Source organism: Neomonachus schauinslandi, chromosome 14 (assembly GCF_002201575.2).
Source record: "Neomonachus schauinslandi chromosome 14, ASM220157v2, whole genome shotgun sequence".
NCBI lineage: Eukaryota > Metazoa > Chordata > Mammalia > Carnivora > Phocidae > Neomonachus > Neomonachus schauinslandi.
Window position 1 is genome coordinate 8,024 of NC_058416.1, and position 16,323 is coordinate 24,346.

The 16,323-nt window shown below is 47.3% G+C and overlaps 1 protein-coding gene across 1 annotated transcript in view; it reads left to right on the forward strand.

The window, feature by feature from the left end:
• Positions 1-2,555: 2,555 nt before the first annotated feature.
• The window catches only part of PARD6G (par-6 family cell polarity regulator gamma), a gene marked incomplete at its 5' end in the record, with an annotated part of 54,782 nt that continues 41,014 nt past the window's right edge, over positions 2,556-16,323 (forward strand). The window contains one exon of the mRNA XM_021686181.2: positions 2,556-2,778. Coding sequence (XP_021541856.2) covers positions 2,556-2,778 — 223 coding nt within the window. The remainder of the gene's footprint in view (positions 2,779-16,323) is intronic.

The following is a 16,323-nucleotide window of genomic DNA, read 5'->3' on the forward strand; positions in this document are numbered from 1 at the left end:
CCTTAGAAGGACCAGGGTCCACAGAATAAAGCAACCCACAGAATGGGAGAAATCACATATCTGTTCAGGGAAACGAGCCAGTCACAAAAAGACATAAACTGTATGATGCCATTTGTATGAAGTACGTAGAGGAGTCACAGTCCTAGAGTCCTGGAGTAGATGGTGGCGAGGGGCTGGGGGAGGGGCTGGGGCATCATGTTTAATGGGGACAGACTCAGTTCACAGGATAAAAAGGCACATGGATGGTGGGGACCTGGCACAGAGGGTAAATTTTATATTATGTGTATTTTGCCACAATAAAAAATAGGAAAAATGCTAATATCCCATTTCATACCTCTTTTTGCTAAACTTGGAGGTTCATTCAACATATAAAGCGTGTTCACCATCCTGCTGGATTGATAAAGTCAGCCTCATTATCAAACAGGTCAGACTTGCTTTCTATCACAAAGAAGTCTGGATTATCATTTCAAATCAACACGTTAGGACGTATTTTGAAGACAACTACTAGAAGAAGTGAGAAACAACTTAGATGTGTCTTAGATCAAATGCAGTTATGACAGAAACATCGCAGAACGGGCTTGTCTAACGTGCTGATTCTCATGCTCACACTGGGATGTCCTGAGTCCTGCAGGAGTGAGAGACGCAGCCGGAGTCCCTAAGAGCCAGTGTGTGGTGTCCGGTTTGGGGGAGTAATCATGAAAGTCAGAGATACTCGCTAGTTTCATTAGACACCATCCAACTCTCTTTATGTATTTAATGAAAAGAGGGGTATACAGATAAAAACTAACTGTTCTGGAAGTTAACTTATATTAGATATGAGATGGCAGAGATGATGGCTGCTGTTCAAATAAAGATTCATGATGTGCTGACATAACCAAATCTGAAAAAAAATCACATTAAATTTATGTTGTAGGCTTGGGTTCTTGAGTCTTGACAAGTTTTGTGGCCACAGGATGTAGCCCCTGTGTATGAGAGGTTCCGTATTGCTCACCCTGGGCCAGCTCATCCTGCATGCTTGGAATAAATATTGGGAATCTTTATATCGCTTATCTTTAATGCGGGGGGGGATTTCCAGGTTTGCTGTGCTGTGTACGCCCAACGGCAGAGGGATGGGGGAGCCTTGCCTTGGCCCCTTGCGCTGAGCTCAGAGCCCTTCCTCCCCTTACCCAGTATGTGGGAGGCAGGCCTTAGGAGTTTTGCTTACGCACTGAAGGTGGCTTTTCCCAAACCAATATTTTGGAATGTCCCACTGTTGTGCGCCTTGAAGTATTTTATTCCTGGGGCAATGCAGGATGGGTGAGGAGTTTGTTTTCTTTTGCTTTTTAAAAAGAGGAATGGAACAGGAGACTCTGGTTCTCAGAGATCTGTGGACGTGGAGATTTGGAGACGGATTCCCTTAAAATCAGTGGTTTACTGTGTGCGGTCCCCAGCCCGACAGCATCAGCTTATCCTGGGAACTTGTTAAAAATGCAAATTCTTGCGCTGGTCTCCAAATCAGCCCAGTCCAGATCTCTGGGGGCCTCCAGGTACTCTGATGCCTGCCCAGTTTGAGAACCACACAAACCCACATGGTTTGAGTTGATTTGCCCTTGACTAGTTGACATAATGTCTAGATGATATAATGACTCGTTTAGTATAAACATTAGACGTTTCATTTATGTGTATTTTGGAACCACTATAATTAGTTTTCGGTTATATTGAAGAGCACTGAATCTGTCCTGATGAATAAAAGTCTCTATTGCCAAGTAAGGAAAAACAGCATGTCCTAATCCAGAAAACCTTAGGCCAAACCGTGGTGTCCTCGGATCCCAGGATGGTTCAGCCCGTGGGAGGTGACCTAGGGTCCTCTCCCAGCAGAGAACTGCGTGGGCACCTGAGCCAAGGCCAGGGACTGTCAGAAAAGATGGGCCCTGGGCATTCCCTGGGGCAAACAGACTGAATACCATCTTTTGGGGGGAGAGATCTGCTCTTTTTGGCCAGTACCAGGGCCCTGTCTCCCGAGATTTCTGAAGCCTCCTTTTTACCACCTTCCTTCCTTCCTTCACTTTTGCTTCTGCTTCTGATCCTTTTGAAGTATAGCCATTTGGTCTTTTAAAAATGCAAATCATATCAAATCAGTTTCTTGCTTAAAATTGTTACAGGACTACCCATTGCTCTTAGGAAAAAGTCCAGAGGTTTCAGCTGGCCCTTGCTTTGCTCCTGCCTCTGAGCATCTGACCCTGCCTCAGGGTTGTTCAGACCCTAACCTGGGCCTGCACAGCCACCCCAGGTGAATACCCTCCCCAAGGCTCCTGTTTCATTTCATCCACCATCCTCATAATTAATTTTGACATTGCTTTTCCTCTCTAGCCCAAGCTCCAGCACCCGTCCTGTCCTCAGCGTTGGTGGAACTGATTCCCACACTTTTGTCTTTGCACAAGCTCCGTGAGGACAAGGACACTGTCCACCACTGTGTCCCGGGCCTCGTGGATGGCACACACATGTCATTCAGTGAACAAGCCTTATTTTGGTACTTTTATCCACCACTCATTTACTCCCTGTCTCTTGCGTTGTAGTTTGGGGCGGAGTTCCGAAGGTTCTCCTTGGACCGTCAGAAGCCGGGGAAGTTTGAAGACTTCTACAAGCTGGTCGTGCACACGCACCACATCTCCAACACTGATGTGACCATCGGCTATGCGGACGTGCACGGGGACCTGCTGCCCATCAACAACGATGACAACTTCTGCAAGGCGGTCTCGAGTGCAAACCCTCTGCTCCGGGTCTTCATCCAGAAACGAGGTACTGGGGGGTGCTGCTCGGTGCCCATCACACACATGCAGCTCCCACTGTCGTCTGTCCGGACAGAGCCATACGGTTCTCGTTTCTAGGCTCTGGGGCAGGTGAAAGAAAGTAATGTTTGTTTGCTCAACATTAATTTATTAGAAAGGCTTAAAAAATTTTAAATGCATTTTCCACCTTCAGTAGTGTTGACTTCTGATTTTTTAATACTGAGGAAAAAATAATATTGATGCTTTCATATTTTAACTGGAAGCAAGGGAGTTCACTAACAAAAAGGCATTAACCAGTAACCAAAGAATGAAGCTTGTGGTTGCTAGTGTGTTTTCCACTGTCTTTTTAGGATTGAAAAATGATGCTAGCTTTAAATTATAACTTTGGTTAACTTTTCACTCTGAGGGCCTAGCTTTGCTGTAACAGTATCATTTTATGGGAAAATAAGCTGCTAATGTAGGTTAATGGTTGAAAGGGAGGGTGCCCTGCTGTTGAGTCAAAGTGGGTCCTTGTGCTGCTCACTTCTCAGAACTGCATCTTTTCATCTCTAAACTTGGGTGAATCTTCACATTTCACAATAAAATACTGAAAGGAAGAGCCGCCTGTAGGTGACGTTTGGAAAATGGCATTTCCTGGTTGACTGGGTCATGACTGGACCTTCTGTGCCCGTAGCGAGCGCACTGGCCGCCTGCACGGGGCAGAGCAGCCTCGGGGACACTCGCAGAGTGACAACTACAGCTCACAGTGGGGGGGGGGTTGCTGAGCACACACTGGGGGCAGTAGCCACAGTGTTTGGGGCAGGAGGAGGTGTGGGGCCAGGTGCCTGGTTCTAAAGGTAGGCAGGATGCCGCAGTCCCTCCTGCACATGAGGGCCGTCTGAACATACGTGCCCCTCAGGTCGTCCTGAGATAAATAGGCAACACTTGCAGGTGCCCAGAGCGCTGGCCGGCAGTCCGTGCTCTTTGAGTTTTGTTTGTGCTGATGGAAGGGAATGCGTAGAGAGGGACCGCAGGAGATCCGCTGGCCTCCCTTTCTGACTGGTCCTCTGGCGCAAGATCAGACAGCTTTGCATCTGCGGTCTTGCTGAGCTCGGTGTCCTGCTGATGATACCGAGAAGCCCGCACAGCTGTCACTTCCTCACAGTGACGTCTGCTTCGTCCCCGGCCCCCCATGCTGCTGGGCATCTGCACGCTCTGCTGCCTCTGAGTGGCCCCTGGCTCGGCCATAGCCTTCGGCGTCCTCCTGTTCTTGTCCCCCTTCCCTGTGGCCACACCTGCAGCCTACTGCCCCGCCTGGAACTCTTTGCCGCTCACATCGCTCCCGTGTTTGTTCATACACCACCCTCTCAGAGCAGCCTGGTCTCAAGCTGCTCTGCCTCATCACCTCCCGTTCCCTCAGCCCATTCTCTGTCCTGTTCTTCTGCTTCCCTGTATTGTGTTTATCAGTTGTTCTCCAGGCGCCCAGCCCCACGTTGCACAGCTCTGCCCTGGCCGTCCAAGGTCATGGTGTTTGCTCACAAGGTGGGTGTGGAGCAGCGTGTGAGCTACAGATCTGCACACAGGCTTTGTCATCTGCCACACAGGCTCGACTCGTGCGTGCGGGGCTGGGGACGGAGGCCCTACCGAGGCCACTCTTCTCTCTTGAGTGCTGGTGGCACTTGGTGCCCCATGCTGCTGACTCACCGAAGCTGAGATGACCCAGGAAGCTCCGGGTTTTGTGTGTTTGCAAGTGGGAATGTGTTAACTTCCCACCGGAAGGTCAGATGCCTTCGCCTCTTTTCAGCCTGTTGCTGAGGCCCTGCATCTTGTCTCAGTTGTTTACTGTCCCTTCTCCACTGTCCTCAGAGAAATAGCCCAAAGTTTAACTGGCTGGCTTAGGGTTTCTGAACCCCCAGGGTTTCCAGTGTGAGCATGTTCCCTGCAACCCCTGCCTTTCTCTGTCTTGTGAGAGCAAGGAGCCTGGGGGTACCTCAGTTCAGACCCTACCTCCAGCCCCTTGTCACTGGCTCTGTGACCAACTGATCCTTAATGTTCTGGTCTGTAAAATGAGACAGCAGTGCCCACCTCAGGTAGTTGTCAGACTTAAATAGGAAAGTGCCCCTAACTTTCACAAAGCCCAGCCTCATGATCCCATCAGTGGGGAGACTGGGGCTCTGTTCTCGCCATCCTCAAGGGATGGTCACTGTAAATACTGGTCCAGGTGGGAGAGGCAGGGACAGTTGTGTTTCTGTGGATGGTAGGAAGCAGGCGCCATCTTGACGCCCTCCGTGTTCGGGACGGACTTGAGAACCGTGTGAGTGTCCATCCGCGGGCAGGGCATTGCTAAGGCTACCCTGGGAGGTGACACCCAAGTCCCACGTCCTTTTCCTACAGCACAGATTCTGAGATGTCAGTCACATAATGCCGTTTTCGTGGCTTGACTGTGGCCACACCCACTCTGTCCTTCACTTACTAACCTTATGAACCTTGATGTGTCCTTTAAGAGAAAACTGTATTACTACCCCAAGTGAAGAGTCATCGGTCTTCTAACAGATGTGGAAGTAAACCCACAGTTAGGTTTAGGAAAAATGCTTTGTTTGCCTCTTACTAATCTCTTCCCCCAAACCTACCTAGATATCACAGGAAAACTCCAGACCAGTGTCCCTTCACCGAAGCACCAGGATGTGGGACTCATCTTCCCCCACCGGAACTTGTGCAGGGCTGCTCATGGCAGTACTGTCCGCAATGGCCGCAGACCGGCAAGTGGACAGACTAGATGTGCCATGGGACAGGACTGAGGGGCCAAAGGGTCACAGACGCAGCATGCAGGTACTTTGGAAAGAACGGGAGATGAGAGCACCCGGGCGTACAGGCCGCCGTCATGGGGCTCCCTTCACAGTCTGTCCTCCAAGGTGAAGTCGCTCACATTAGTTTGTCGCCCAAAATCGATACTCCAGGCCCTTGGGAGGCCATTCGCTGACGTGCAGAGCGGGGAAGGGTCAGCTGCCAATGCAGCTGAGATCGGAAAGGGCACCGCTCCACCTTCTTGCTTCTGCTCTGAGGCTGAAAAACGTGTCCTTTTCACAGTCCATGCAGTGTCCTATTTGTCACCTTTTCTGCGTATTCTTTTTTTTAATTGTGGTAAAATACATATGACATTAAATTTGCCATTGTACTGTTCAGGGGCATTAATACATTCATAGTGATGTACAACCATCACCACCCTCTGTCTCCATAATGCTTTTCATCTTGTAAAACTGAGTCATTCTTTTAACTAAGTCCCCATGCTGCCCAGCACCCGCCACCCTACTTTGTGTCTGTATGGTTGTGACCCCTCTAAGAAACTCATAAAAGTGGAATCCCATAGTATTTGTCTCTGTGACTGGCTTGTTTCACTGAACACAGTGTCCTCAAGGTTCATCCGTGTTGTATCATATTGCACAATTTCCTTCCTTTGTAAGATTGAAGACTATTCTTTTGTGTGGACAGAGCACATTTTGTTCATCATTCATCCATCAGTGAACATGGGGGTTTCTTCCACATTTTAGCTGTTGTGAATAATGCAGCTATGAACGTGAGACAAATATCTTTTTGACACCCTCTTTTCAATTCTTTTGGGTATATACCCTGTAGTATATATATAGCTGCTTCATATGGTAATTCTGTTTTTAACTTTTTGAAGAACTGTCATATTGTTTTCCACAGTGGCTGCACCATTTTGCATTCCCCAACTGTGCACAGGGGTCCAGTTTCTCCACATCCTTACCAACACCTGTTGTTTTCTGGATTTTCTTTTTATCTTTTTTCTTTTTATCCCCCCAACACGGAACTTGAACTCACAACCCCGAGATGAAGACCTGAGCTGAGATCAAGAGTCGGACACCTAACCAGCTGAGCCACCCAGGTGCCCCTCTGATTTTTCAGTAGTAGCCATCACAATGGGTATGAGGTGGGATCTTGTACTTTTGATTTCTAAGTCCCTAATATTTAGTGATGTCGAGTATATTTTCAGTGCCTAATGGCCACTTGTACATCTTCTTTGGAGAGACCTTTGCCCATTTTTGCACCAGATTCTCTTTGGTTGGTGAGCTTCAGGAATTCTTTATATTCTGGATGTTAATCCCTTATCAGATATATGACTCACAAGTATTTTCTCTTATTCTGTGGGTTGCCTTTTTCCTCTGTGATTGTGTCTTTTGATGTACAACATTTGTAATTTTGTACAAAGTCAAATTTGTCAATGTTTTCTTTTGTTAACTGTGCCTTTGGTGTCGAATCCAAGAAATCACTGCCAAATCCAATGTCCTGAGGCATTTGTCCTAAGTATTCTTCCAAGGGTTTTATAGTTTTAGGTCTTACATTTAGGTTTTTAGCTTTTATAATTGGCCACGTGTTCGCCTTCCCTGAGACCTTACTCCGTGCATGGCTCCCTGCTACTGTCTCCAGTCCTTCCCTTGCGCCTGTCGGACTCCTGGGAGCAGCTCTTGCAGGAAAGGTCCAGTGGTCACCGACTGCCACAGCTTTTGTTTGTCTAGCAATGACTTGATTTCTCTCTCACTTTGCAGCACAGTTTTGCTGGATATAGGATTCTTGGTTTTTCTTCATATAGCTCTTCTTATAGCTCTGACCATATTGGTGCACTTTCTCTGAAGTCCAAAGTTTCTGATGAAAAATCTGCAGATAATCATACTGAGGATCCCTTGGATGTGATGAGTCTCTTCTCTCTTGCTGTTTTCACGGTTCTCTCTTTGTCTTTTGAAAGTCTGATTATAATGCGTCTCCAAGTGGGTCTCTCTGACTTCATCTGACTTGGAATTTGCTGAGTGTCTTGAAGGTTTTGAAGGAAGGTTTTCGGCCATTATTTCTTCAAATATTCTCTCTGTCCCTTTCTCCTCCTTAGACTTCCACAGTGTGAATGCTGGTGCTCTTGATGGTGTCCCATAGACCCCTTAGGCTCTGTTTGTTTTTTTCATGTACTTTGTATTCCAAAGTGTTAATCATTTCCACTTTCCTGTCTTCAAGTTCACTGATATTTCTTCTGTCAGCTCAAATCTGTTTTGAATCCCTCTAGTGAGTTTTTCATCTCAGTTACTGTACTTCCAGCTCCAGAACTTCTTTTTTTTTTATTATGTTCATTTAGCCAGCATATAGCACATCATTAGTTTCTGATGTAGTGTTCAATGATTCATTAGTTGTTATAACACCCAGAACTTCTTTTGGGTTTCTTTTCTGGTTTTCTACTTCTTTATTGATATTTCCATTTTTCTCATAGTTTTTTTTTTTCATGATTTTATCCACATCTTCCTCTAGTTCTTTGAGCATCTTTAAGACAGCTGCTTTAAAGTCTGTCTAGTAGATCTGACCTCAGGTCTTTTTTAGGGACAGATTCTGTTGAGTTCTCTTTTTCCTTTCAGTGGGCCAGACTCTCCTGTTTCCTTCTGTGCTTGTGATTTTTTGGCTGACCACCGGACATTCGAATCTCATGACGTGGTAACTCTGGAAATCAGATTCTCCCCCTTCCCCAGGGTTTGCTGTTTGGTTGTCATCGTTCTTCTGATGGTTGCGGGCTGTCTCTGTGCCGAGGACCAGCCTGAGGTGTAAACTGAATGTCTTCTCAGGTCTTTTCTGAGCCTTTCCTTGGGCACGCGCGGTCCCTTCCTAATTTCCCACGTATGCAGCTCTTTTTGAATGTCCTACTGTGTGGCTCCCAAAAGGGGAAAAGTGAGAAGCAAAAGGGGGACAAGGGGGCCCTCGCCCTTCCAACGCCCTTGGAGTCACTGGAGCTGGAGGGCCGACAGCAACGGCCGCCAGGCTCTGTGTCTGCACCTGTGTGATCAGAAGCAGCCGGCGGTGGTCAGAGCTTAGACCCCTGCTCTTTGGAGGACGGGGTGCTTCTTGCCCACCTGGCGTCTGCAGGCTGCCCCAGAAGCACGTGCACGGCTGCCTGCCACACGGCTGGGTAGCTGCTCTGTGCTGGGAGCTAGAAGAGACCCAAACTGACTACTTCTCCTGGACAGCTGCAAGCCTTCAGCCGACTCTGCAGTCCCCAGATAGTCCCATCAGACAGATTCTGCCGTGTGGTCGTTGCCCGGTGGGGAGAGATTCCTGGGGCTCCCTGCTCTGCCCTCTTCCCAGGAGCCGCCTGTGCTTTTGTTATGATGTCACTGATGAAAATGACCCCAAGCATAGTGCAGGAGTGCTGTTGAATTTTCCTCAGTGCAAGAGGGATGTGCTGTGCTTTATGTAGAAAATGCTTTTGGCTGTGAGTTCAACATTATGAATTGGTAATGTCTTTAAATAGAAATACATATAGCACAAAGGTTTGTATTGCTCGGTGGATAAAAACATGATTAAGAGGCTCACAGGACCCTAATCCTGTATTTTCCCAGGAGCCATGGCTCAGTGTTCAAGGAGACTTTATAGAACATAACTACCATGAATAATGAAAATCAACTCTGTATGAGAAGTCCAGAATGGGAAAATCCATAGCGACAAAAACAGATTCATGGTTGCTAGGAGGAGGGGTATTGGGAGGTTAGGGTTTCTTTACTGGACAGTGGAAATATTCTGGGATTCAATAGTGGTGTTGATTACAGGGCTTTGTAAATATACTCATAACCATTGAATTATACTCTTTAAGTGGGTAGATGTTATGGTCTATAAATTATGTTTCAATAAATAAGTTATATCTCAGTATCTCTGTTTGAAAACTATGAGATTTAAACCAGACTCTCCTGGATCTGAGCTTCAACCCTGGGTGATGTCATTTGGGCTCATATTTAGCCTTTATTTCCAAAATTCAGCCATTTTCAATAGGTGTGAATACTTGCACTTTTTAATTAATTTCTTTGGCATCAAAACTCAAGACAGTGCTCAGGACCCTACATTTGGCTCCTGAGGGGTTTCTGTCTTGGGTCCATTGATAAACTTATTAGGAATGTAACTGACACTGCACAGCAGGATTAGCAGGACCCACCACTTCGTTGCCAGTAGAAACCACAGATATTTTCATGTGGTGTGTTCATGTGTTCCTTGTAGCCAGATGTCTTACACATCATTTGCAGTAATCATTATTTTAAAACAGCGGTACAGATTGTTATTTAATGCACTAGTATGAAAGCACACATGTGTTGTATCACGTATTTGTTGTAGAATTTTGATTGTCTTCAAAATAACTAATTTCCTTTGTAAATACACGTATTTTACTTAATGCCTTTAAGAGTGTTATTCTGAGAAGCAGTTTCCCAGCATCATCAGATTGCTGAGGGTCCTTGGAGCACTCGGGGTTAAGAACCCAGTTCTGGATCGTCTGCATCGGGGAGCTCAGATGACAGGCCAGGAATGACTCAGATTTTTGTCCCCCTGCGACTGAGTCAGGGACATCTTCTTAGGGTGTTAGATGGTATTTCTGTCCTGGCTGTGGACCATGCCTTTGGCCTTCACATATCCAGGCTTCTCTCTTCCAGCATTTACTAGGCTTCTGCAATCCTCTGTCTGGGGCTGGACTCCTGCTAAAACCTGTAGCATCTCTCCGTGTGTCTATAACCGATGTCATTATGGCTTTCGCTTTAATGCTTTGCCCATTAAATAAGTTACGGAACCAAGCAGTCACAGTGGGAGAATCTAGACTCAAACTTGGATAGCACACTCAGCCAGTGTTGAGGAACCACTTTCTCTGTCCCCTGCATGCTCCCCTGGTCCTTCCTAAGGGCACAGAAACATTTGGAAAGCTGGCCCAAACCAGAGAATGCAGGCAAGACCAGCAGAGATACTCAGAGTATCTCTATTTTTAGCAGAATAAACAGGAAGTGCAAACACTAACTTTTCACCACTTAGCCACCAAATGAACCCCTCCAATACCAGCATTGCTAGCACTCTTGTTCTTTAAGAGATGGGCCTTTTTGCCTCCCAGGCCCCAGAACTAGGGTGGAATCCTAGTTGAATTTGGATTGCTGTTTTGTCCCTCAGGTGATTAGCATCTCCAGATGTCACGGGAGGGTTGTGAGGACTTAATTGTCCCACAAGATTTTCAGCACAATTAGAGTATTCTGAAATATTTACTTTTAAAGGAAACGTAAATGCTGCATATTTCCGTGTGTCTGGTAACTCTTTTTGGTTTTCTGGCACTCTTCTCGGTACCTAGAATGAGGAAGACACATATGTCTGATTTATCAGAAGTTGCTTGATTGGAGATGGTGGGGAGGTATTTGCTTATGATTTCACTTAAGTGAGTTGCCAGAAAAAGTGATTACGGGATGTTCTTCAAAGTAAAATGTATATAATCATTGAGAATTTGGTTATACACACTGGCAGAATCTTACAAATCCTGCTGATGACTGCTCTTCTCAGATTCTTCGTTCAGTAGCTGGAGGTGTGTTTGGTTTTAGGTTGGGGTTCACTGCTCAGCAGGAAGCACTCAGTGTCTTTGACTTTTTTTTTTTTAAGATTTTATTTATTTGACAGAGCGAGAGAACACAAGTAGGCAGAGCGGCAGGCAGAGAGAGAGGGAGAAGCAGGCTCCCCGCCAAGCAGGGAGCCCGGTGCAGGGCTTGATCCCAGGACCCTGGGATCATGACCTGAGCCGAAGGCAGATGCCCAACCGACTGAGCCACCCAGGTGCCCCTTTCTTTTTTTTTTTTTTTTTTTTTGGTGCAAAAAGTTCCTTTTATTATAGCACTGTGACAGGACCCATGGGCAAAAAGAGCTGCACTCAGTGTCTCTGACTTTTTAAGCTGCTATAATTCTCTTTCCTCAGACACTGCCCCGGGTTTGAGGCTGCATGTGTTGAGGCAGGGGAAAGTATAGTTTTGCTCAATTAACCTTATCTATGTCCCTGCGCTTGTAGGAACAGATGTGACACCCTCTGTTGTGGGAGCTTTTTCATGAGACACATTTGCTTCTTGAATTGCCACTGATTTCTGAAAGTTTGCATATTTGGAGAATTTCTTTTTTTTTTTTTTTAATTGAAAGAAAGGGCACACACTCTCCCACTGCTCCACCGTGGGAACATGCAGAAAACAAAATGCCTGAAGCCCGCATTCACCCCTGGAGTGGGAGTGGATGGGGGGAGAGAATGTGCTGATGTAGCTCATTAAAAAGAAAACAAAGCCAGAGCCACCCACCATCCAGAAGAATCCAGGGGCTGGTCCTGAAAAGGCTAGCCATCTGTGCAGGGAGTCAGAAACCACGAGGTCATCGGCATCCCCTGGACGTGGCATGCTGCACCTGTGCCCCGGGTCTGCCTCTCCCCCTAGCTGAGCCTGTGGGAGGGAGGGAGAAGGCCCCATCCCAGAGAACACCTCGTACGTGAATGGTGAGATGGAATTGGATTCTACTCTTTTCTAGTTCATATTCTAGTCCTACTTACTTTTTCATATTCAAGCTCATGGTATGCTTATGATTTGGACTCATGCTTTTTAAAACTCTAATATATCATAAGCATATCCTGTCATTAAACTCTTTGTAAGCCTTTTTGTTTTTATTTTTTATTTTTTTAAAAGATTTTTATTTATTTATTTGACAGAGAGAGACACGGCGAGAGAGGGAACACAGCAGGGGGAGTGGGGGAGGGAGAAGCGGGCTTCCTGCTGAGCAGGGAGCCGGACATGGGCCTCGATCCCAGGACCCTGGGATCATGACCTGAGCCGAAGGCAGACGCTTAACGACTGAGCCACCCAGGCTCCCAGCCTTTTTGTTTTTAAAAAGTCTTTTCTGCTTATGACATATTTGTAAAAGAAAATTCAAACAATGTGGAAATAACTCCACCACCCCAAGGTAACCACATTAGCATTTTGGTGAGCCCTTTCCAGACTGCTTCATATAGATAAATCAGTTGAACATAGTTTTTCATAAATAGGGTGATAAAACACATACACTTTTAAATTAATTTTAATTTTTAGACATTATATTAAGCTAGCATTGTATTTTTGACTTTTTGTAGATGTGTGTAGATACACACTAGCCTTTTAGCATATCTCAGTTATATAAATGTAACAATATGTAACCAATCCCTTATTTTATATTTAAACTGGTCCAACTTTTTATTTTTATAAACCGTGTTGTGCACTTTTACATATGTGTCAGGTTATTTCTTTGGGGTGAATTAACAGAAAAGTCTTGCTAGGTTAAAAAGCATGCGTACTTTGGACTAAGATACATACTGCCAGTGGTCTTTTCAGCAGGGCATTCGAATGACATTTGAATGGAATCTTTTTAAACACATCTTTGAAAACTGTCCTTGTGTGGCATGAAAACTCATGAGCTTTGAATCTATACTCTTTGAATTCTTCAGTGAAGGCCAGTGAGGGTCTGGCCAGAAGTGTGGGCTGTGGGCTGCCCTCCTGTTAGGACAGCACCCAGCTTGGGACCCTGCAAGTCTGGGACCTGAGCTGGGACCTCATGGGGCAGTTATCCTACTCCAAACACCTGGTGTCTTATGTCCTGAGTTTAGGAAGCTCCTCTCAGCCTGGCCTTGCTGGGTGGGAGCTGCAGACCCCTGGAGCTGAAATTTAAAGTGGAGACGGTGGTTGGTTCACGAGCCACACTGTCCCTGCTGTAGCTTCTGTGGAGGCCAGAGTGTTGTTTGGCCGGAGGTGATCATCTCACTGTTTCTTTTCCATCATCTTACAGTGGGGTGATTAACATGTTTATATTTAAGCCAATTCTCAAAGAGTATGAGCTCAAGGATGTCCCATTTGAGAGGGAAAAGGCCAAGCATGGAGGCACAGCGTGGGGCTTTCTTTTCACGGTTAAGCTGACAATCCTGAGCTGAGTGATTGGTTGTCAGGCTGCCTGTGTTAGCAGGATTTCTCTTTGAAACAAATCTTTTTAAACAAAAAGCAGCATACTCCTCAGATAATATAACAGGGCTGTGTTTCTGTTTCCAGGGTGGGTTAGGGTTATGTGCCTTCACCTATTTTTAGAAGAAAGGCCCTTTGGATGGCCTGCCTGGTAAGCTGCACACCCTACACCCCAACCTCCTCCGTGTGCCTGACTGTTTGGAAGCTGTCAGAGCTGGACACAGGCACTTCCCATGGGAGGTGCCCACCTGACCACACAAGCCTGCACACTGGTCATTCCTTCCTGGATTCACTAGATCTCATGCTTTCCTCAAGCACCATGGCAAGCAGATTGGAGACTTCCCACGGGCTGAGTGCAGGTGTCTACTAGGGGCCGTGGGGGTGTGTAACAGAGCCCTAGAAATGGGCCTGGTCCCACAGGGGCATGCAGGTTGTGTTGGGTGATGGAGAGCCATGGGAAGGATTCGCAGGGCCTCTGTGGGACCTGACAGAGGTGTTGCAGCAGGTGGTGGTTTATGGGAAACCTGCCGAGCTGCCTTCTCTAAAGCCAGATGATAACCACGTGCTCCTGCATGTCCTGGACCACACGCTCTGGGGGCAGAAGTGTCTTTGGAAGTGTCTCCCTCAGCCAGGACCTAGGTTCACTTGGGACCTAGTTGTCTAGAATGGATGGAATTGAAATCTGATGTGCTGTTTATTAAACATTGCAAAAGGCTGACAGTATGAGAAATGCCAGCCCCCTTGGGCCTTTGTGAGCAAGGGGTTACATTTGAACTTTCTTGGTGGTTTTTGGGGATTGGCAGCCACAGGTATCAGCACAAAGAATTTGGAGGGATGATCTGGCCTCTAGTACCTTCTGAAAGTCAGGTTCTTGCTATTCCCCGTTGACCTGGATGACGGTACCTAGGGAGGTCAGCCAGCCCTAATTTTGCACCATAAATTATAGAGCCTTCCGCTGAGGATTCAGCTTCTAGGATATCACTCATAATGGTTACAGAATGACCAGCTCTTTGCTAATTTTCTCGTTTAGCTAACCCAGTACATGGATACGCTCATCTCAGTTTGTGTGGTTGTGCTTCTGCTCCTCAGGTTAGCACCCCTTTACAAGCACCCACAGGTTGGGCAGTTACAGGCTCACCTCACATATGGGCTTCGGGAAGCCCACATGCTGCCCAGGAGAACAGTGACCACCTAGGTGAGTCACTAGTGCTGTGAGAGCCCTAACGAAGGTCCAGGGGGCTTCATGAGGAGGTGGTGCCAGGCCAAGCATTAACAGGCACACTGAAAAGTGTGTGTGAAGGCCCAGGAGAAGCACAAGGTTGGGGGCTCAGTCTAGAAGTGCCAGGCTCAAGTGAGCAATGGGAAGAGACGGTGCGAGGGCCCCAGGGGGCTGGCGAGCCCCCAAAGAGCCTGGTGGTTGTTTCCTTGCCTGCAAAGAGTAGGTGTACACTAATGAGCTGGGGACTACCTTAGGAAGCCCCTGGCAGAGGACACCATCAGCCAAGAGACCCTGCACAGAACGGGCAGATAGGCGGAGAGGACACGTAGGGAAAGCACCCAAAGTGACGTACAAGCTCTGTGACCAGTCGCGTATCTCACGGGGAATCGGTACTCAGATTACCTTGAGCTGAGACGTGTTTTAGCGTGTTTATGAAGTGGCTGGCTAAAATGTCCTGTGTAAGTGAGGAGTAGTTGATGGATATTTATGTTAAATTGTGTTCTCTTCAGCATTTTGCACTGGAAGCATCTTTGCTAGAAAAAGGCACCAGGATACTGAACACAGTTAAGCTCTTCCTCTGAGCCAAAAGCTAGCCCACCGAATCTACACCTAAGTTGTGGCCTTAGGGTAACCAAGCTGGGTACGCTACTTACAGCCCTATTACTAGTCATTTTGAACCCAATCAAATGCCATTCCATTTGGACAAAAATCTTTTTAGGAAGGAATGAGGTTGCTGAAGAGAGCTTGTACTTACCGTTGGCCCGGGAGGGCCCCACAAGGGAGGGGCCGGACCCTGGGTGCGGCCCACCCAGAAACGCATGTGGACGCTCCTGGGACAGGCTCCACCCGCCCTGTGTAGCCATGTCTTTCTCATTCCAGAGGGCAGGTGTGGGAGGCCCGAAGACAGTGGAAATCCAGGTGGGCTTGCTGAAAGCCCACACTCCAGCTGAGATCTGGTCTCAGCAGGGTTCCCAGGGAAGAGAAGGGTATTGTCTCCCATTGGCAGGTGGGCAGAAAAGGGGATGCTGCGTTTTAGAAATGGTTTCCAAAGCCCTGAAGGAAATTACTAGGGTGCCCCCTCCATCCTAGGCCCTTGGACTCACAGCTCGTTTGTTCCTTCCCAAATGCTGGCCTGTTTCCCTACTTCCAGCACCATTATTCCAGGCTGACCCCCTTCTGTGTGTCTCTGTGGCTCCACTGGATGGGCCATGCTGGACAGAACACACCAACAAATGGTTTACCTGCACTAGTTTGGAGTCCAGAGATATAAAAATTTCCACTGTGAACTTTTCTCTCCCAGAAACGTAAGCAAGACTTGGATTTCCTCCTGCACAGTGGTTTGTCTTCCTGTTTTTGCCCGGTATCTCTATTTTCCACCCTGTCCTGTGGGAAGATGATTCAGCACGGAGGCCACCGGCCACAGCACATCCCCCGACACCCCAGGTCTTCTCCCAAGCCCTGAGCCATTTTGTGGCGTTCGACACATGCAGACAGGGTTGGGACGAGGCCGACAGTTGGGTTTGGCCCACCCAGCCCCACCCCTGCCAGGTTGGGAGTG